General features: G+C 44.9%; 1 protein-coding gene across 1 annotated transcript in view; it reads right to left on the bottom strand.

The window, feature by feature from the left end:
* Window positions 1-22,976, bottom strand: part of PKD1L3 (polycystin 1 like 3, transient receptor potential channel interacting) — a 79,327-nt gene that overhangs the window by 11,913 nt on the left and 44,438 nt on the right. The window contains 8 exon segments of the mRNA XM_063654293.1: window positions 11,520-11,681; window positions 11,684-11,983; window positions 12,996-13,136; window positions 17,745-17,983; window positions 18,084-18,276; window positions 19,538-19,718; window positions 20,840-21,039; window positions 22,073-22,269. Of these exon segments, the coding sequence (XP_063510363.1) occupies window positions 11,520-11,681; window positions 11,684-11,983; window positions 12,996-13,136; window positions 17,745-17,983; window positions 18,084-18,276; window positions 19,538-19,718; window positions 20,840-21,039; window positions 22,073-22,269 (1,613 nt within the window).

The raw sequence follows: 22,976 nt of genomic DNA, 5'->3' as shown, positions 1-22,976 counted from the left end.
CAGCTCATTGCAACCTCCTGGGTTCAAGCAATTCTCCTGTCTCAGCCTCCTGAGTAGCTGGGATTACAGGCATGTGCCACCATGCCTGGCTGATTTTTGTATTTTTAGTAGATATGGGGTTTTGCCATGTTAGCCAGGCTAGTCTCAAACTCCTGACTTCAGGTGATCTGCCTGCCTCGGCCTCCCGAAGTGCTGGGATTACAGGTGTGAGCCACCGTGCCCAGCCAGGCACAGAGCTTATAATTAGCATTCATGTGCTTTTTATTGCTTTTTTTTTGATACAGGGTCTGGCTCTCACCCAGGCTGGAGTGCACTGGTATGATCTCAGCTCACTACAACCTCTGACTCCCAGGATCAAACCATTCTGCCACCTCAGCCTCCCAAGTAGCTGAGACAACAGGTACACACCACCATGCCAGGCTAATTTTTGTATTTTTGGTAGAGACGAGGTTTCACCACGTTGCCCAGGCTGGTCTCGAACTCCTGGGCTCAAGTGATCTTCCTGCCTTGGTCTCCCAAAGTGCTGGGATTATAGGCTTGAGCCACCACGCCCAGCCTGCCTTTCTTTAAAAGAACAGCCAAGCACTTGAACCTCTAACATTGAAAACTGTAGATCAAAACAAACAACAAATCAAAAAACTAGAGACAGTAAAGGATCAGAAGGAAAAAATCCCACCATAATATCCTCAGAGTTAAGAGGATATTGCATCCATAAAAGAACAATGAGAGACTATTAAAAAAACATTTTGGAAATTAAATATTATAGAAAGAAAAAATAATTTAGAAGATAAAAATTAAATACTGCAGATATTAGATGAAAAAGATGGAAAACAGAAGCAAAAATATAAGAAAATCAGAACTCCAGGAGTTACAATGTCAAAATGCTAGAAAATCAGAAAAAGTGAACAGAGAAAATGGAGAAGAAATTAACAAAAAAAAAATGCACGAAAATTTCTCAGAACTTAAGGACACGTTTCCAGATAATAGAACATTTTATGACATTCTTTTTTTTTTTTTTTTTTTTGAGATGGAGTCTTGCTCTGTCACCCAGGCTGGAGAGCAGTGGCACCATCCCAGCTCACTGCAACCTCCACCTCCTGGGTTCAAGTGATTCTTCTGCTTCAGCCTCCTGAGTAGCTGGGACTACAGGCACCCGCTACCGTGCCAGGCTAATTTTTTTGTATTTTTAGTAGAGATGGGATGTCACCATATTGGCCAGGCTGGTCTCGAACTCCTAGACCTTGTGATCCGCCTGCTTCGGCCTCTCAAAGTGCTGGGATTACAGGCATGAGCCACCGTGCCTGACCTCTATGACATTCTTTCATAACCCAGAGGGCAAAGAAAAAAACCCAAAAATTTTGGGGTTGGGGACTGGGAATCAGAATGCCAGCATAATACTTTTTAACACTAACATGAAAAGCTAGAAAGCAATGGAGCTAACTTTTCAAAATTCTGGCTGGGCACAGTGGCTCATACCTGTAATGCCAGCACTTTGGGAGGCCAAGGTGGGCAGATCACCTGAGGTCAGGAGTTCAAGACCAGCCTGGCCAACATGGCAAAACCCCATAAAATATGTAAATACATAAATTGTAAAAATAAAAAAATTAGCCAGGCGTGGTGGCGGGCACCTGTAATCCCAGTTACTTGGGAGGCTCAGGCAGGGAGAATTGCCTGAACCCAGGAAGCAGAGGGTACAGTGAGCCAAGATGGTGCCACTGCACTCCAGCCTGGGCGACACAGCGAGACTCCATCTCAAAACAAACAAACAAACGAACCAAAATCCTGCAAGAAAAAAATTATATACAGATAAATTAGAATCTAATGTGATGGGAGAATAAAAACACTTTTGGAGATGTAAGTCTCCAACAAATTTACCTCTCTTGTACTCTTCCAGGAAGTTACTGGAGCATGTGCTCTAGCAAAATGAGCAAGTAAGCCAAGAAAGGAAGACATGGAATCCAGAAGAAAGGGGATCCAGTAGAGGAGAGAGGTAAAGATAATCCCAGGGGATGGTGAAAGGAGTGTCCTGGATGACAGCTGTACAGCAGCCTAGAGAATAATCAATCCAGACTGTACCCAAGATGGAGGGCTCCAGGGAAGGTGTTTCCAAGAAGATAAAATGATAGTTTACATGATACTCTAAGAGAATGAGAGGTTTCTACTTTTAGGAAGAATTTGGAGATTAATCAATGACAGATACATAGAAAACCAAGCAGATTTTTTAAAAAGTAATATTCTAGAGAAAACAAAAGGATGTATAAGAAAGGAAATCTAATTATAATATACTAATGTCTCATCTTTGAAAAACAACGGAAATGCTCAATATTAAACTAAATAAATTTTATTACTATATTGGGAGAATGAGGAAAGATAAAAGACGTGTATGTGTTTGAGATACATGTGGGTGTAAGAAAGCTACCTCCAGCTGGGTGAGGTGGCTCACGCCTGTAATCCCAGCATTTTGGGAAGCTGAGGCAGTTGGATCACCTGAGGCCAGGAGTTCAAGACCAACCTGGCCAACATGGTGAAACCCCATCTCTACTGAAAATACAAAAATTAGCTGGGTGTGGTGGTGGGCGCCTGTAATCCCAGCTACTAGGGAAGCTGAGGCAGGAGAATGGCTTGAGCCCCAGAGGCAGAGGTTGCAGTGAGCTGAGATCGTGCCACTGCACTCCAGCCTGGGAGACTGAGTGACACTCTGCCTCAAAAAAAAAAAAAAAAAAAAGCTAAATTTTCATCCTAACAGAAATAGATAACACCTAAAACTGAAAATTTGTGAAATAGACGATAACCATATTATTTATTTATTTATTTTTTTTTGAGACAGAGTTTATCTCTTGTTGCCCAGGCTGGAGTGCAATGGCGTGATCTCAGCTCACTGCAACCTCTGCCTCCCGGCTTCAAGTGATTCTCCTGCCTCAGCCTCCCAAGTAGCTGGGATTATAGGCACCTGCCACTACTCCCGGCTAATTTTTTTGTATTTTTAGTAGAGATGGGGTTTCGCCATGTTGGCCAGGCTGGTCTTGAGCTCCTGATCTCAGGTGATCCACCCACCTTGGCCTCCTAAAGTGCTGAGATTGCAGGCATAAGCCACTGTGTCTGGCCCATGTTAATAATTTTTAAATTCTGAAAGATCTAGTTTAAAAAAATGGAAAGTAGCCTCTGGGGAGTAGGAATGAGGTAGGGATGAACTGAGGACTCCTGTTTTTCCCTTGAACTATTTGACTTTTAGAGTTATGTTTAAATATAATAACTTTAATTAAAATAATATATTTAAATTAATGGTATAAGACAGAGAAAGAAACTGGGCCTTCTTTTGAACTACCCAGGTGTCTTAGTCCATTTTGTGTTGCTATAAAGGAGTATCCAAGGCTTGGGTAATTTATAAAGAAAAAAGGTTTCTTTGGCTCACAATTCTGATGGCTGGGAAATTCAAAATTGGGCATGTGCATCTAGTGAGGGCCTCAGGCTGCTGCCACTCATGGCAAAGGTGAAGGGAAGACAGCCTGTGCAGAGATCGCATGGAACAAGAGGAAGCAAGAGAGGGGTGGGGGAGATTCCAGGCTCTTTTTAAACAACCAGCTTTCTTGGGAACTAATAGAATGAGAACTCACTTACTCCTAAGGGAGGGCATCAATCTATCCATGAAGGATCTGCCTCCTAGGACCCAAACACCTCCCATCAGGCTCCACTTCCAATGCTGGGGATTGAATTTCAACATGAGGTTTAGAGGGGACAAACATCCAACCCATAGTACAACATCACAGAGAGAGGAGAGAAGAGGCCTTCATACCCACATCGCTGGACTCCAACATCAGGATCACAACACAGAAGAGGTTCACATTAGCATTGAAGACCACAAATTCCACAAAGAGGCCTTTTGTGCGTTGGTCTAGCCAATGCCTCTGTTCAAGATGCTGTAGAACTCTGGGTAAACAGAGGACAGGGTCAGCCCATTTTCTTTAATACTGCAAAGGAGGAAAATATCCCGATGTTTCCAATATCACTCTCATATACTAGGTAAGATGCTACATTTCCCAATCTACTTTTCCTATGAAATATTTTATGATTACTAATGCCCAAACTTTCACTGGCATTAAATTTAGTAGACCATAAAAATGAAAGTTTTTACAATAGTATTCACAACAAGGTTAAATATTCAGGAAAATATACTTGGCATTTCAGGTCTGAAGTAGAATTTCATATACTATGACAACTATTTCTATTTCAAGTATTAAATGCTACTCTTTACTAACAGCTGTTCAGTTTTGGGAGGCAGGAGGAGTAGAAATGTCATTATTTAGTTGGCATTGTGGTTTGTGAATAATGAATTCCTTGCATTTAAATGAAGAGATAATTATTTTTATTTAGGCTTTTTCTCATGTAATGACAAAGACTCTCAGAATACTAAACCACTCTCTAAGTCTCAGGAAATTTAATTTTGGCATTGGACTTTTGGGTTCCTGTATTTTGGCTCATGAACGGCAATGTTTCCTTTATATGTGAAGATTACAGTTTGTCCAAGCTATGGTTACTTGAATTAAACTTCAGCTAAGATTAAAAATGATAGGTATTTTTCCAGCTACAAAATGAATTTTGGCAAATTGCCAAACCAAAACATACCTGTAATTTGAAGCTGAGCAAGGAATTTTTAAACTAAAGGGTATATTTCCTTAGAAGTCTAAAATAAAAGTGTCCATAAGAGTTACAGACAGTATAGCAGCTGTCAAAACTACTCAAATGGGTCTGAAATTCCTATTTGTCCTGTGACTGTCCAAAAGCAAATATTTTGGTCCTCTTGTTCAGGGCCCAGGCTTACTCACCGGGTTGCAGTACTGGAGTTTCTTCCAAGTTTCACAGCGTATCCTCCTCCTGAGTAAGTGGCAAATTCCCCTTGAATAGGATAGCCACCCAGGGTCTCCTGATTCTGATAATGCCAAATGCTATCTGATTTGGTGATGTTTGTATCAAGGGGGCCCCAATTAACCCCATAGTTCTCTGTATCCTCCTGATGTTGGTGAGATGGCTTCACTTGCTCCTGGGGAGACACTCCAGCTGGGAAGAGTCTGGTATCAGGAATGCGAATCTGACGAAGCAGAACATTGCCCAAAAGAAAAGAGTTCCCATCGGCAATAAATCCTAATGAGAAAGTAAAAGAAACAGTTTTGTTTATATATTTTTAAAATCTTTCTTTCCAGCACATCCAGAATGCAGAAAAAAGAAACGATGTAAAAAGTGCCACATTAGGTTAGTAATGAGAAAAAATGCATACTTTCACCATTAGGTTTGAAAACATTTTTGGAGGTTCTAGATAATGCTATTAGGTAAGAAAAAGAAATAAGGCTGGATATGGTACCTCACACCTGTAATCCCAGCACTTTAGGAGGCAAGGCAGGAGGATGGCTTGAGGCCAGGAGTTCAAGACCAGCCTGGGCAACACAGGGGTACCCGGTTTTTATATAAAAAAAAGTTTAAGTAATAATAAAAATGAGACCTATAAAAATAAAAAAGTGAAATTATCACAATTTGTAAATGATATGTCTAATCTAGATGAATTAAGAGAATTGACTGGTGGCCGGGTGCAGTGGCTCACGCCTGTAATCCCAGCACTTTGGGAGGCCAAGGCAGGTGGATCACGAGGTCAGGAGATCAAGACCATCCTGGCTAACACGGTGAAACCCCGTCTCTACTAAAAATACAAAATACTAGCTGGACATGGCAGCGGGCGCCTGTGGTCCCAGCTACTGGGGAGGCTGAGGCAGGAGAATGGCATGAACCTGGGAGGCAGAGCTTGCAGTGAGCCAAGATTCTTATAAGTAGATTTTCTTCCACCTCTGCCACCCCTGAGACACCAAGAGTAACCCCTCTGCTTCTTCCTCAGCCTACTCAATGTGAAGATGATGAGGATGAAGACCTTTATGATGATCCACTTCCACTTAATGAACAGCAGATTATCTTATGATTTTCTTGATATTATCTAGCTTATTTTAAGAATACAATATATAATACATGTAACATATAAAATATGTGTTAATCAACTGTTATCAGTAAGGCTTCTAGTCAATAGTAGGCTATTAGTAGTTAAGTTTTTGAGGAGTCAAAAGTTATACATGAATTTTCAGCTGTATCAGGGGCCAGCACCCCAAGCCCTGTATTGTTCAAGGGTCAATTGTATTTATAAAAAGAATTCAGCAAGGTGGCTGGATACTAAATAAACATAAAGAAATCAACAGTGTTCATATGGCCACATAATGTTTACTTAGATGGTATACAGAATTAAAACATTTATTTATTTTGAGACAGACTCTCACTTTGTTGCCCAGGCTGGTGTGCAGTGGTGCAATCTTTGCTCACTGTAACCTCTGCCTCCCAGGTTCAAGCAATTCTCCTGCCTCAGGCTCCTGAGCAGCAGGAACTACAGGTGCCCATCACCACAGCCAGCTAATTTTTTTGATTTTTTAGTAGAGACAAGGTTTCACCATGTTGGCCAGGCTAGTCTTGAACTTCTGACCTCAGGTGATATGCCTGCCTTGGCCTCCCAAAGTGCTGGGATTACAGGCATGAGGTATCATACCTGTCCTAAAACATCTTATTTATAATAGTAACACAAAAGGTAAAATAAATCTAACAGATGTGCAAAAACTCTATGGGGAACAATTCTGAATCTTACCGAGAGCTACAGATGAAGATGAAAACAAACAGAAAAGTATACCATGCTCTCAGGGACGAAGAGAATGTAATAAAAATCTTAATTCCCTAAATTAATCTTTATAGGTTCTTAGTCTGTATCTCTATAAAGATCTAGATCTATAACTATATACATTCTTAATATATAAAAAACTCCTACAAATCAAAACGGGTAAGCAAAACCACACAGCCTGATGAAAAATAGCCAAAGAATATGGGCGGACGCGTATTCATTCATTCTTTTAATCAGTACGTATTGAGTGCTCAAAGGCACCAGGTCCCACCAGGTACCCAGAATATAGCAGTGGAAGTAAGAGAGCCCAGGCCACAGAGAGCCCATATTTGAGGAGCAAGACAGACAGCCAATAACCAAATAATATTCAGGTAATGATAAGGGCTATGAAGAAAAATTAAGCAGAGTAAAGGGATCAATAGTGATTTGGAGAGGGAGCAATGCTGTTCCCTTAGGATCATTAGAGCTTTCTTTGGGAAGATGGCATAGGAGAGGCCCTAACGCAGTCAGACATCAGCCACCAGGAGAACAGCAAGTTCCAAGGCCCTGAGTGAGAGCATGCTTGACATATTTAAGGAAAGCACAGAAGCTTGAGTCGCTGAAGTCGCGTAAACGAGGGTCAGGGGAGTAAGAGATGAAGTAACAGAAGCAACCAGGGGCCAAACCGGGCAGGCCCTTGTAAGCTTTGGAAAGGACTTGGGACTTTTAAGTTTGATGGGAATCCACAGGGCGGTTTTCAACAGTGAAGCAACACAGATTTATGTCTTAAAAATAGAATATGGGGAGGATTGAATGAAAAAAGGCAAAAGCATACAGGCAAGTTTTGCCCCTATGAGAAGGGAAAAAGGGTATCTTAGTTTCAACTTGCATTTCTCTAGGTGCAGTTGCAAAGTCTTTCATATATTTCAGGGACACTTGAATTGTTTGAAAACACCAATTTTCACCAGGCTGTCTTTTGGGAATGTGGGCAGGTGCTCTCATATATTGCTTCTTGTTTTTGTTTTTTGAGATGGAGTTTTGCTCTGTCTCCCAGGCTGGAGTGCAGTGGCACGATCTTGACTCACTGCAACCTCCGCCTCCCAGGTTCAAGCAATTCTCCTGCCTCAACCTCCTGAGTAGCTAGAACTACAGGCATGCATCACCAGGCCAAGTTTTTTTTTTTTTTTTTTTTTTTTTTTAGCAGAGATGGAGTTTCACTATGTTGACCAGGCTGGTCTCGAACTCCTGACCTCAAGTGATCTGCCTACCTTGGCCTCCCAAAGTGCTGGGATTACAGATGTGACCCACCACACCCAGTCATATATTGCTAATAGGAGTGTTTATTGGTACACCAGGACAATTTGGCAATATCTTTCTAAATTAAAAATGTATATATACTTTGACCTAGCAAGTCTTCTCCAAGGTATTTATCTTTCGATATATTTGCACCTTTGTGGAATTAAGTACATACAAGGATATTAATGATAGTCTTGCTAACAAGACTGGAAATGATCTAAATACCTATCAGTAGGGAGCTGAGTATATAAATTATGGTACGTCCATGCAATGGGATACTATACAGTAAGTGAATAAAACATAATAGGAGCAGCTTCATATATGCTGATAGAACAAGCCCCAGATAAACTGTTCAGGGAAAAAAGCAAAATGCATGATTTTTTTTTTTTTTTTTTTTTTTCTGAGACGGAGTCTCACTCTGTTGCCCTGGCTGGAGCGTAGTGTGGTGCGATCTCGGCTCACTGCAAACTCCACCTTTCTGGTTCAAGTGAGTTTCCTGCCTCAGCCTCCCAAGTAGTTGGGATTAAAGGTGCCCGCCACCACGGATGGCTAATTTTTGTATTTTTAGTAGAGACGGGGTTTCACCATGTTGGCCAGGCTGGTCTCAAACTCCTGACCTCATGATTCGCCTGCCTCCATCTCCCAAAGTGCTGGGACTACAGGCAGGAGCCACTGCACCTGGCCATTACCTTTGAAAGAATATATAATAAATTGGGAATGTAGCTGCCTCTTGAGAGAAGAGAAGGGGGACTAGGCACAAGGAAGAGTTGCACAATATACCCTTTTGATGTACATTTGGATTTTCTTTTTTTTTTTTTGATGCAGGGTCACTCTGTCGCCCAGGCTGGAGTGCAGTGATGCGATCTTGGCTCACAGCAACCTCTGCCTCCCAGGCTCAAGCAATTCTCCCACCACAGCCTCCCAAGTAGCTGGGACCACAGGTGTGTGTTACCATGCCCAGCTAATCTGTGTATTTTTTGTAGAGATGGGGTTGCACCACATTGCCTAGGCTGGTCTTGAACCCCTGGGCTCAAGTGATCCTCCTGCCTTGGCCTCCCAAAGTGCTGTGATTATAGGCATTAGCCACCGTGCCTGGCTGGATTTTCTTCATATTCATGTTTTACTGATTTGCAAAATTATTTTTAAAATTTTTATATTTTTAAGAAATAGATACGAAGCCTATGTTGTCTAGGCTAGTCTTGATCCTGGGCTCAAGCAATCTACTCACCTCAGCCTCCCAAAGTACTGGGATTACAGGCATGAGCCACTGTGCCCAGCCAAGACACTACATACTTCAGCAGCCAAACAGTGCAAGAGAGACCATGCCTGCTGTGATGGTGCAGACCTCAGCCAGATATCCAGTCACTATTTTTGTTTTTGAGATGGGGTCTTGGCTCTGCTCAGACTAGAGTGTAATGGTGAAATCATGGCTCACTGCAGCCTTGAACTCCTGGGCTCAAATGATCCTCCTGCCTCAGGCTCCCAAGCAGCTGGTACTATAGTCATGTACAACCATGCCTGGCTAGTTTTTTATATTTTGTAGAGATGGGATCTTGCCGTGTTGCTCAGGCTGGTCTTGAACTACTGGCTTCAAATGATCCACCTGCTGCTACAGCCTCCCAAAGTGCTAGCATCACAGGCGTAAGCCACTGTGACTGGCCAAGTCACTTTGATTTAGTACTTTGTTCAGGACAAGTTACAGTTACAGATTGCAAGTAGAATGTTCCCTGGGCCAGGCACGGTGGCTCACGCCCATAATTCTAGCACTTTGGGAGGCCAAGGCAGGTGGATCACCTGAGGTCAGGAGTTCGAGACCAGCCTGGCCAACATGGCAAAACCCCGTCTCTACTAAAAATACAAAAATCAGCTGGGTGTGGTGGCGGGCGCCTATAATTCCAGCTACTCAGGAGGCTGAGGGAGGAGAATTGCTTGAACCTGGGGGTGGAGGTTGCAGTGAGACGAGATCGTGCCACTTCGCTCTAACCTGGGCGAAAGAGCGAAACTCCGTCTCGGGAAAAAAAAAAAAAAAAAAAAAAAGAATGTGCCCTGAACCCAGAACTGTCACCACCTAAAACTGAACTAAGGACACCAGACTGGACAACATAGTGAGACCCTGTTTCTAAAAAAAATAATAATAACTGGGCATAGTGGCGCACGCCTGTAGTCCCAGCTACTCAGGACGCTGAGGTGGGAGAACTGCTTGAGCCCAGAAGTTCAAGGCTGCAGTGAGATGAGATTATGTCACCGCATTCTAGCCTGAGTGGGAGACTGAGACCCTGACTCTAAAAGTAAAATTTTAAAAAATTGAACTTGTCGTGGGGTGGGGGGAGGGGGGAGGGATAGCATTAGGAGATACACCTAACGTAAATGACGAGTTAATGGGTGCAGCACACCAACATGGCACATGTATACATATGTAACAAACCTGCACATTGTGCACATGTAACCTAGAACTTAAATAAAAAAAAATTGAACTAAATAGATTCAACATGCAATAAATAGGAGTTGTCATCTATAAAAACTCACCCAAACACACACTAACCACACCTTTAAGAAAAGACTGTAAATGTTTGCTGAGATAAAAATGTATTTTAGATTCTTTTTCAGGAACCTAGGAGATGATCCAAATCTCATCAGGAAGCCACCAATCCTGAGATAAATGAATGTAACAATTTCCAGAATGCAGCTTACTTAACAAGATGTAAAGTTAAATAATGACGGTGTTGGTAACTGGTGGAAAAATATTGAACACAAAATGTTCCTGGCGGGTGCGGTGGCTCACACCTGTAATCCCAGCACTTTGGGAGGCTGAGGCAGGTGGATCACTTCAGGTCAGGAGTTTGACACCAGCCTGACCAACACGGTGAAACCCCATCTGTACTAAAGGTGGCTGAGACAGGAGAATCACTGGAACCCGGGAGGCAGAGGTTGCAGTGAGCCAAGATCGTGCCACTGCACTCCAGCCTGGGCGACGAGAGCAAAATTCCGTCTCAAAAAAAAAAAAAAAAAGCCAGGTGTGGTGGTGCATACCTATAATCCCAGCTACTAGAGAGGCTGAGGCAGGAGAATTGCTTCAACCTGGGAGGTGGAGGTTGCAGTGAGCCTAGGTTGCACCACTGCACTCCAGGCTGCGTGACAGAGTGAGACTGTCTCAAAATAAAATAAAATAACATAAAAAAGATGCATTCCTTAAGAAAGTCATTCTTTAGCATTTCTTCATCACTGTCCACAGCAAACCATACTAACTCGTCTGCATGGTGGCGTTCCTTGAAGACACAAACCACATCGTGTCCATCTTTTCATTGTTAGCTCCTAGGACAGTTCCGAGCATATTATAGAAGTTCAATGCATGTTTGTGGGGCTGAACTGGATACCCATGCAAGCAAAGTCACACAGACACACTCATAGACCTGGGAAAGACGGCTCAGGCCAAAATAACATTTTGTGTGGAGATCCTTCAATGAAACCACATTCCTGGTTTTGCACTTATTGAACAGCCTTCTTTGCTACCTGTGGTTGAGTCCCAGGGGTCACTTCCAGTTACTTCTCATGATGTAACTGAATCCATTCTCATTCTTGCTTGTCAGACTTTTGTGAAGCCCATCAGTGGGAATCAGCGCCATGGGCCTGGGTGAACAGATGTAACTGAACCTCCTTAGATGAAGGCCAGGGAACAGGCTCTTGGGATGCCCACAGGTATGGCCGTATCAGAAAACGCCAGCTGACCTTCCTCCACTTTCTCATAGGTCTTGGTATGGGGTATTTGGAAAATTAATTGTACCCCACATTTGCAATGACTGGGCTCCAGGACTGCATTCTTACCTCTGTAATCCCCATACAGGCTAGGAAGGAGGATGTGATTGGCCCAGGGGTAGAAATCCTGAAGAAGTTTGATTTCTGAGAATTGGTGTGAAAAGGTCTTCCAGATAGCTTGGTGGAGGTAAAATCGATTGGAGTTCTTTGCAGAGTAGATTGCAGTCATCAACAGGGTAAGGAAGAGGATTTGTACTAGTTTAGAAGAGGAAAAAAAATGCCATAGTTGAGTGGTTAACTTAGAAATCCTCTATGTCTTTTTCATTTTTCCTAAGTCTATAGACTTATGCAGGTCAAAACCAGTCAAAAACTGGCAGTTTCATATAGTTCAATCTAATAATTATAAATACACACATACACATTTCCTTCCCAAAATCATTCTGCCACTAATCATACATTTTACTTAAAACAAGATACAATGGCTGTGGCTGGGCACAGTGGCTCACACCTGTAATCCTAGCACTTTGGGAAGCTGAGACGGGCAGATCACCTGAGGTCAGGAGTTCGAGACCAGCCTGACCAACATAGTGAAACCCCCCATCTACTAGAAATACAAAAATTAGCTGGGCGTGGTGGTGTGTGCCTGTAATCCCGGCTAACCAGGAGGCCGAGGTAGGAGAATCGCTAGAACCCAGGAGGCACGGGATGCAGTGAGCTGACATTGCACCACTGCACTCTAGCCTGGGCAACAAAGTGAGACTCCATCTCAAAAAACAAAACAAAACAAAACAAAACATAAAATCCCGCACAAGAAATATGGTGTTTAGCTGTAAGGACTAAGCGTGCACTCTATCTCACTCATGTGATTGTGTTTACAAGAAGTGAAGTCATGATAAAAACAGAATTTGTCTTCTTTGGACTAGGGAATCCAATAATGAACTAGATGTGTTGAAGCCAGTCAACTGGCACCTACAGAAGAGCTGTCTGCCAAAGCATTTTCATTTTCCCTCCATAGATCAAGTGTTATTACATTTTGCAGGTGGAGAAAGTGACTTACTCAAGCACACAATAAAACCTCTAGACTCCAAGGTCAGGGGTCTGTCCAGTTAACATCCCACCTGCTTTACTGGAATCCTAAACCTCACAAGGTGAAGATTTTAAAAGACAGCTTTTTAACTCTTCTTTATTTTCCATTTTATTCTCTCTCTTCCTTTCCCTTCTGGAAAAGGTGTTGTGTTATCAGTATGTTGCCATTTCCTTTCCATACCCAAAATATCTCCAGTCAGCTTGAAGAGTTTCTTCTTTTTCAAGGTTCTTTCTGGGCGCTTAGTTGGACTATTCATAGCTGGGGCTACATAGACGGGGTTGTTCTTATCTCTTGAACCTGGTACTGACGAAGAACATTTTGCTGTCAAAAATTCAAATATAGACCAAAGAAATGTTATATTTCATTGAGCAGTCACTCACCATTCATTGAGCATCTACTGTGAGCACCTCCTTTTAAATGTTAAACAAGGAATAAAACTACCTATGCAGTGCTTCTTAAACTCTCGAAAGGACCTGTTTTTTAAAACATTCCCGTCAATTAGAGACTGATACTTTTGTACAATACAGTAAAAATGAGTTACTAGGCTGAACACAGTGGGAGGCCAAGGCAGCAGGATTGCTTGATGCCAGGAGTTGACCAGCCTGGTCAACATAGTGAGACGTTGTCTCTACAAAAAAATAAAAAATTAGCCAGGCATAGTGGCACATGCCTGTGGTCCTGGCTACTAGGGAGACTGAGGTGAGAGGACTGATTAAGCCGAGGAGTTTGATGTTGCAGTGAGACTAGCAGATCATTTGAGCTCAGGAGTTTGAGACCAGCCTGGGCAACGTAGCAAGACCATGTCTTTTTTTTTTTTTTTTTTTTTTTTTTTGAGACAGAGTCTCCTTTTGTTGCCCAGGCTGGAGTGCAATGCATGATCTTGGCTCACTGCAGTCTCCACCTCCAAGATTCAAGCGATTCTCCTGCCTCAGCCTCCTGAGTAGCTGGGATTACAGGCACATGCCACCATACCTGGCTAATTTTTGTGTTTTCAGTAGAGACGGGGTTTTGCCATATTGCCCAGGCTGATCTCGAACTCCTACCTCAGGCAATCAACCCGAGACCCTGTCTCTTAAAAAAAAAATTAAAACATATATTAAAAAAAGAAAAAAATAAAGCAGAAGTATGTAAAATACAAGCCCTGCTTTTGAAAATTAGATTTAGTAGATATAAAGTTAATCTGCCAAATTGTTAAAGTTTTTAAATGCTTAGTCTTGATTCCTGTACTTAGACTAGAAACAAACAGTTCTAGTCAGTGGACCACACTTTGGGAGCACTGTTCTATAGTGGTATTTCTCAAATTTTAATGATAGGACTCATCTGAGAATTTTATTAAAATATGGATTAAAATATGGATTCTGGAGTGAGGCCTAAGATTCTGCATTTCTTAACTATATATGTATATATACATACATACGCATATATATACGTATATATACATGTATATATATACGTGTATATATATGTATATATGGGGAGGGGGAGGGGAAGAGGGGGAGGGGGGAGGGGGGAGAAGGTGGGAGGGGGGGAGAAGGGGGGAGAGGGAGAGGGGGAGGGGGAGGGGGGGAGAAGGGGGGAGAGGGAGAGGGGAGGGGGAGGGGGGAGGGGGGGAGAAGGGGAGAAAAGGAGAGGGGGAGAAGGGGAGAAAAGGAGAGGGGGAGAGGGGGAGAGGAGGAGAGGGGGAGAGGGGGAGAGGGGGAGGGGAGAGGGGGAGAGGGGGAGGGGGGAGAGGGAGAGGGGGAGAGGGAGAGGGGGAGAGGGGGAGGGGGGAGAGGGGGAGAGGGGGAGGGGGGAGAGGGGGAGGGGAGAGGGGGAGGGGGGAGAGGAGGAGGGGGGAGAGGAGGAGGGGGGGAGGAGAGAGGGGGAGAGGGGAGAGGGGGAGAGGGGGAGAGGAGGGAGAGGGGGAGAGGAGGGAGGAGGAGGGGGAGAGGGGAGAGGAGGAGAGGGGGAGAGGGGGGAGGAGGAGGGGAGAGGGGGAGAGGAGGGGGGAGAGGGGGGAGAGGGGAGGGGAGAGGGGGGAGAGGAGGGGAGAGGGGGAGAGGGGGAGGAGGGAGAGGGGGAGAGGAGGGGGGAGAGGAGGGAGAGGGAGAGGGGGAGAGGAGAGGAGGGAGAGGAGGGAGAGGAGGGGGAGAGGAGGGAGAGGGGGAGAGGAGGGAGGAGGGGGGAGAGGGGGAGAGGAGGGGAGGGGGAGAGGGGGAGAGGAGGGGAGGGGGGGAGAGGGGGAGAGGAGGGGAGAGACGGGAGGGGGAGAGAGGAGAGAGAGAGGGAGGGGGAGAGGAGAGAGAGGAGGGAGAGGGGAGAGGAGGAGAGAGAGGGGAGGGGGGAGAGAGGAGAGAGAGGGAGAGGGGGGAGAAGAGGAGAGAGAGGGGAGGGGGGAGAGAGAGGGGAGACGGGGAGAGAGAGAGGAGGGAGAGGAGGGAGAGGGGAGAGAGAGAGGGGGGAGAGGGGAGAGGAGGGAGAGGAGGGGAGGGGGAGAGGGGGAGAGGAGGGGAGGGGGGAGAGGAGGGAGAGGAGGGAGAGGGGGGAGAGGGGAGAGAGGAGGGAGAGAGGGGGAGAGGGGAGGGAGAGGAGAGAGGAGAGGAGAGGAGAGAGGAGGAGACGGGAGAGAGGAGGAGAGAGGAGAGGGAGAGGGGAGAGAGGAGGAAGGGAGAGGGGAGGGAGAGGGGAGAGAGAGAGAGGGAGAGAGAGAGAGAGAGGGTGGGAGAGAGAGAGAGAGGGAGGGGGAGAGAGAGAGAGAGGGTGGGGGAGAGAGAGAGAGAGAGGGTGGGTGAGAGAGAGAGAGAGGGAGGGGAGAGAGAGAGAGAGGGGGGGAGAGAGAGAGAGAGAGAGGGGGGGGAGAGAGAGAGAGAGAGGGGGGAGTGAGAGAGAGAGGGAGAGGGGGAGGAGAGAGGGAGGGAGAGAGAGAGGAGGGGAGGGAGAGGGAGAGAGAGAGGGAGGGAGAGGGGGAGAGAGAGAGGGAGGGAGAGGGGGAGAGAGAGAGGAGAGGGAGGAGAGGAGAGAGAGAGGGAGGGAGAGGGGAGAGAGAGAGGGAGGGAGAGGGGAGAGAGAGAGGGAGGGAGGGGGGAGAGAGAGAGAGAGGGGGAGGGAGAGAGAGAGAGGGAGGGGAGGGGGAGAGAGAGAGAGGGAGAGGGAGGGAGGGGGGGAGAGAGAGAGGGAGGAGAGGGGGGAGAGAGAGAGGGAGGGAGGGGGAGAGAGAGAGAGGGAGGGGGAGAGAGAGAGGGAGGGAGAGGGGGAGAGAGAGAGGGAGGAGAGGGGGAGAGAGAGAGGGAGGGAGGGGGGAGAGAGAGAGGGAGGGAGGGGGGAGAGAGGGAGGGAGGAGGGGGGAGAGAGAGAGGGAGGGAGGGGGGAGAGAGAGAGGGAGGAGGGAGAGAGGGCAGGGGGGAGAGAGAGAGGGAGAGGGGAGAGAGAGAGGGGAGGGGAGAGGCAGAGAGAGGGAGGGAGAGGGGGAGAGAGAGAGGGAGGGAGAGGGGAGAGAGAGAGGGATAGAGGGGTTGTAGGAGTAGAGAGGGGGGGAGTGAGGAGGGAGGGAAGGAGAGGTAAGCCTGACAGGGGAAAGAGAGGGGAGGGGGTCAGAGACAGGGGGAGGGGGGGGGGAATGGAGGAGAGGGTTTCAGTGGAAGGTTGGTCTTGGAGGAGAGTGAGGGAGGGGCCTCCCAAAGTGCTAGGTTACAGGCATGGCCATGCGCCCAGCCACTATGGATTTTCTTGAGATGGATCCTTAGATGTGAAACCTCTATAGCAAAAGGATGCAGAAGTTGCAGGTTGTCACTACATATTGCCAGATTTTCCTTAACGAGCACGGCTGTTCATTTCCTTGGCATTACTGTGTACTATTATTTTTCTTTGCCATTATTAAAACAAAAATGCAATATTATCGTTTTATTGGACTAGTGAAGCTGAATTTCCTACATGTGTTTTGGCCACTGCAATTACACGTTTTGCTTTAAAAAAATTATATCTTAACTTACATATATTAAAAAAAAAAAAAAAGTCACTTTTTGGTGCATAATTCCATGAGTGTTGATTAATACTTAGAGTTATATATCCACCACTATAGTCAAGATACCAAGTAGTTTCATCACCCCCAAAATTCCCTCAGGCTGTCCCTTTGTATTTATATTTATGTTCCGTATCTAAAAGATACAGAACAGTCCGTATCTTTTAGAAATATAAAGTCTGAAGTACATGAAATGGATAAAATGATATGAAGTCTGATATTGTTCCCCCAAAATAATAGATGAAACAAATTGGCCATGAGCTGGTTATTGTTGAAGCTGGTTGGTAGGACTTTAGAATGCATTATACTAGTCTCTACACTTTTGTGTGGGTTTGACATTTTTCTTAATTAAAAACATTTTAAGTTTTTTGTTATTTTTTTCAAAGTGGTTTGGGTTGTTGATTTGTTACTGTCCTCTTCACTCCTCAATCCTTTTCTGCCATACTTCTTATTTTTTCTGTCATGAATTACACTTATCCCTAACAAATGTCAGTTAAATGTCAGTTTGCCTTTTTTTTAGTTTTGAGACAGGGTCTCGCTCTGTCACCTAGGCTGGAGTGCAGTGGCACAACCACGGCTTACTGCAGCCTCGACCTCCTGGGCCAAGCAATCCTCCCACCTTAGACTCCCAAGTAGCTGGAACTATAGGAGCACACCACCATGCCTGGCTAATTTTTTCTAATTTTTGTAGACATGGAGTTTCATCATGTTGCCCAGGCTGGTCTCGAACACCTGGACTCAAGCAATCTGACTGCCTTGGCCTCCCAAAGTGCTGGGATTACATGCGTGAGCCACTACACCCAGCCTGGTTTGCCTATTTGTTTTTTGTTGTTTATGTTACATTGTCAAAACCACTAGGCACCTTGGATTGACACCCAGGGACCTCAGTTTCCCTAACTTCTGCAACTCCAATGGTTCTTCCCATCCCTCACATACCTTTACTGGCTGGCTGATGAAGACATTTTGAAGCACTGATAAAATAATTGAAATCATCCAGCTGGTGGCTTGGTCTTTGCTCAATTCCAAGCTATAAAGGGCTGTAAAAAAGGCTGAAGCCAGGCTAGTGAGACCTAACAGGAGCCAGCAGACTGAAGTCAACCATTTGGACAGGCCATTAGACATGGGCTTTTTTCCTTCTTCTGAGCTCAGGATGGCAAAACTGGTGACTTCCCTGAAGCACAAAAGTTGAAGGAATAATCTTGTACGCATCAGCTGAGAGAGAGGATGAGGAAGATTACAGGGGATAAAGAAGGCTTGGTGTGGTGCATTACCTGGATGGCTCTTGCTCCGTGGGAAGAATATGTGTTTCCAAGAGTTCCTGGAGTTTTTGAAGTTGGCTGGCTGCATCTAGGAAGTCACAGGACTGGTGACCCTGGGTGAGACCCAGCGTGCCTAAGTGAGGTTTCAGCCTCTGCAGAACTCTACGCAGGTAACAGCAGAAATGATGGTGGTTTTCAGGAACAACTGAAAATATATTTCAAGTTGACACTTTCACAAGTGGATTTCAATAAGAAGCAATTAGTGGTAGAGATTAACAATTCATTAATTGATGATGAGGCTATATTTTCCCACTACTAGCAGAGATTGGACCGTACCCCACACTTGCAGTACTACCATCTTCTCTGAGGATGCTGGTGAATTTGTAACAATTGTAAAATTCTAAGATTTGATCTAAAGACTTTTAAAACCTTATTGAGTTCTTCACTAGAATGGCAGTACATGTGACCTATACTAGTAAGTGCCCAGGAGACACAAACCGTATTTGAGAATCCATAAATTCCATAATCTCACCATCTCATAAAAGAAAAAGGATGACAAGTTTCAACAGCCTTCGACAAAGCAGAAAGGATATGTGGGTCTAATACAGAAAACATTTTTATTTATTTATTTATGTTTTTTGAGATGGAGTCTTGCTCTGTCATCCAGGCTGAGTGTAGTGGCACGATCTTGGCTCACTGCAACCTCCGCCTCCCGGGTTCAAGTGATCCTCCTGCCTCAGCCTCTCTAGTAGCTAAGATTACAGGCACCTGCCACCATGCCCAGCTAATTTTTTTTTTTTTGTATTTTTAGTAAAGACAGGGTCTCGTCACATTGGCCAGGCTGGTTTTGAACTTCTGACCTCAGGTGATCTGCACGTCTTGGCCTCCCAAAATGCTGGGATTACAGGTGTGAGCCACCCTGCCCGACCTGTGTTTTTTTCTTTTTCTTTTTTTTTCAAGACAGAGTCTGACTATGTTGCCCAAGCTGGAGTGTAGTGGCGTGATCTCAGCTCACTGCAACCTCTGCCTCCTGAGTTCAAGCAATTTTCCTGCCTCAGCCTCCCCAGTAGCTGGGATTACAGGCGCCCGCCACCACGCCCGGCTAATTTTTGTATTTTTAGTAGAGACAGGGTTTCGCCATGTTGGCTAGGCTGGCCCTGATCTCCTGACCTCAGGTAATCCACCCACCTCGGCCTCTCAAAGTGCCGGGATTACAGGCATGAGCCGCCACGTCTGGCTTGTGTTTTTTTCCTTAATCCTGTACTTTGTATCACCAGATAGAGATAGATTGTCTAGAAGTCATCAAGGGGAACAAAGCTATCAACTCTGTATTAGAAGCTTAAGGAAATTAAAACAACCAGATGGTTGTATCAGGCCATCGGTTATGAATGAGTAAGAAAGTAAGAGACATGCAAGGGAGTGGGAGGCAAACAGAAGATTCATTACTGAAATCTACTGAAGTTTACCACGTGCCCAGTGGCGCTCTCCCTGCTGATGACAGCCTTGACCCTCCAAGTGAGACGATATGAGGTTGGATAAAAGTTTCACCAGCTTAGTAATGTCACGAGAACTCCATGGCGGCTGCTCACACTTGGAGAGTAGGTATGTATTTCTCCTGAGTAGGAATCTCACAGTTTCCTTTAATTCCTGAATGTAGGACCAGATGAAAAAAATCAGCCTGTTTTTCATTAACCCAGGATTTGTACCAATTACAGGTGGTAAGGCCGTTCCCTTTAGTCAGAAGGGGATATGCTTAGCACAAAGAACCTCAATTTTTCATGCTCCTCTAATTTTTCAGAAAGCAGTCACCTCACAGCTCAAGGTAGCTTCAATACCAGTTTTATGAGACAATACAGAATGAAAAAAGAGACAATTTGATCAAACATCAAAGACTAAAGCAAGGCCAGAGTGGTGCCTAAACACTCCCATTTAGTTCTCAGAATACTTATTCAAGAGTAAAAGCTAAGTGTGTGGTTGATCACGGCTCAGGGGACAGGAATTGGGAAAAATATATTACAGGTAACAGGACTGTGACAGCCTCCCATGAGATTCTTCCCACTGCTCTCTTCCACTGAGTGGGGAAGGGGTGCATGTAATTTTTTTTTTTTTTTTGAGATGGAGTCTTGCTCTGTCTCTGTCAACCAGGCTGGAGTGCAGTGGCACGATCTTGGCTCACTGCAACCTCCGCCTCCCGGGTTCAAGCCATTCTCCTGGCTCAGACTCCTGAGTAGCTGGGACTACAGATGCATGCCACCACGCCCAGATATTTTTTTTTTGTCTTTTTAGTAGAGATGGGATTTCACCATGTTAGCCAGGATGGTCTCAATCTCCTGACCTCGTGATCCGCCCGCCTCAGCCTCCCAAAGTGCTGGGATTACAGGCGTGAGCCACTGTGTCCAGCCGGGAGCATGTAATTTATCTGTAAACTTTGATACTGGCTGGGTACAGTGGCTCGCGCCTGTAATCCCAGCACTTTGGGAGGCCAAGGTGGGAGGACGGCTTGAGCCCAAGGGTTTGAGACCAGCCTGGACAACATGGTGAAACCCTGTCTCTACAAAAATTAGCCAGACATGATGTCACATGCCTGTAGTCCCAGCTACTTGGGAGGCTGAGGTGGGAGGATCGCTTGAGCCCAGGAGTTTGAGGCTGCCACAGTGAGCCGAGGTTGCACCACTACACTCCAGTCTGTGCAACAGAGCCAGACCCTATCTCAAAACAAACAAGCAAGCAATAAAATAAAATAAAATAAAATTGGATACCAATCTTACCTCAACTACCATTGTGGCAGAGAGAGGCTCAACAGAAGCATCGGAGAGGCAGGAGGCCTGGATGGGAGGAAAGAGGGGCAGAGTCTCCTGTGGCTCAATCAACGGGAAGAGCCGCCCTATGACAAGATTGATTGGGAAGAGGATGACAGCAGTGTGGATGCTGATCAGCAGTTCAGACCAGGCCACAGCAAATGGACCCACTGAAAGAAAAGCATGACATCAACTTTTATCTTCAACAATTAAAATAATTGCAAAGTCATTCCTCTCCTAGGTTTAACTATTTACTGAGGAAGTTAACTACGTTTATCTAGGGATAAAATTATCATGGCAGTAAAGACCATGTTGTGTTCCTAATACTGCTTCATTTGTTAATAAATGAGAACACTGAGAAACTTTGTTAGAGTATTCTAACGTTAGGGCAGTGGAAGAAAAATGAAGGCACAATGTATTAGTCTGTTTTCACACTGCTATAAAGAACTACCTGAGACTGGGTAATTTATAAAGAAAAGAGATTTAATTGACTCACAGTTCTGCATGGCTGGGGAGGCCTCAGGAAACTCACTATCATGGCAGAAGGTGAAGAGGAAGCAAGAAACTTTACATGGCATTACAAAGCATTACAAAGCACTACAAAGCACCTTTCCTGGCATTACACTTTACATGCCTTACAAAGCAAGGCATCTTACATGGTGGCAGAAGAGTGACGGGGGAACTACCACACACGTTTTTTATCCCCGAGATGGAATTTTGCTCTGTCACCCAGGCTGGAGTGCAGTGGCGCAATCTCGGCTCACTGCAACCTCCGCCTCCTGGGTTCAAGCAATTCAACCATCAGATCTAATGAGAACTCACTCACTATCATGGGAAAAGCATGGGAGAAACTGCCCCCATGATCCAGTCACCTCCCAGCAAGTCCCTCCCCCAACACAGGGGGATTACAGTTGGACGTGAGATTTGGGTGGGGACACAGAGCCAAACCATATCACACAACATGATTCTGTTTCTTTCTAATCCTGAAAGTAAGGATAGTGGAGTTTAGTAAAAGTGTTGCATAGTAGGCTGGGCATGGTGACTCATGCCTGTAATCCTAGCACTTCAGGAGGCTGAGGCAGGAGGATCACTTGAGGCCAGGAGTTCTAGACCAGCCTGGGTAACAGAGCAAGACCCTGTCTCAAAAAAAAAAAAAAAAAAGATTGCTTACTACAAACAACACACATCAGGGCTCATCCATACTTTGCTCATCTCTCTTGGCAGTGGTGCTGTTTCTCTTCCAGAACATAACATTGATGACCATGTTGCAGAGTAGCAGTGTCATGCAGCAAGACAGCCGTTGGACCCTTGTAAACTGGTTCCAGGGATGCCGAGTTGCAACTGAAAGCCACAGATAATCCTGGGTGAACTTTTCTACAATCATGGAGGAAAACAGATGTCTGAAAAGAGAAATCACAAGAGGAAATACATGAGATTTTATTCTGAAAGTGCACCAGTTTAAGATGTGATTTGCCCAGCAACAAGCGACATAGCAACTCCCAAGCCTCTATTCAAAACCTCTGTGAATAAGCTTTCAGATATTGTAATTCCTTTTTATTTTAAATGCTTTTACCATCACACAAATGTGTCCATGTAAGATTCTTTTGTTATTTTAGGATAAAAGGTTGTTGAGGATAATTTATATGCTATGCAAGTTTAAAATTAAAAATGGTTTTAGCTTTATAAGAGTTTTGATGAATCTTTTACTCTTCAAAAGTTTACATTAAACTTCTGCTCAAAATAGTTTGGTAAATTCATACTCTGAGCACTTTCTCTACTCCAAATATGGAGGAACTATAAATAATATATAAAAAGAAAGAACCAAAAAGACTTTGCTGGGCTTAAACACAAAATAAACCTTTTCTGAGGAAGAGAAGCAGAATGAGAAAACAAGGTGGTGAAAGTCAGGTAGAAGCTATAGGATGACTGAGCTCCAGATCTGGAGGAAGGTAGTACAAAAGTGGGAGTTTGACTTTTGTACAGTAACTGAAACTAAAAAGGATTCATTGGGTGCGGGAAAGGGAGGGACAAAGCCAATTCCACTGCTAGAAGCCAGGGTTGAGCCTGGAGCTCATGAAAGGATACTTGAGAACAAAAAAACCTCTGT

This window comes from Pongo pygmaeus, chromosome 18 (genome assembly GCF_028885625.2).
Source record: "Pongo pygmaeus isolate AG05252 chromosome 18, NHGRI_mPonPyg2-v2.0_pri, whole genome shotgun sequence".
Lineage (NCBI taxonomy): Eukaryota > Metazoa > Chordata > Mammalia > Primates > Hominidae > Pongo > Pongo pygmaeus.
This window is presented reverse-complemented; position numbering and strand designations above follow the sequence as displayed.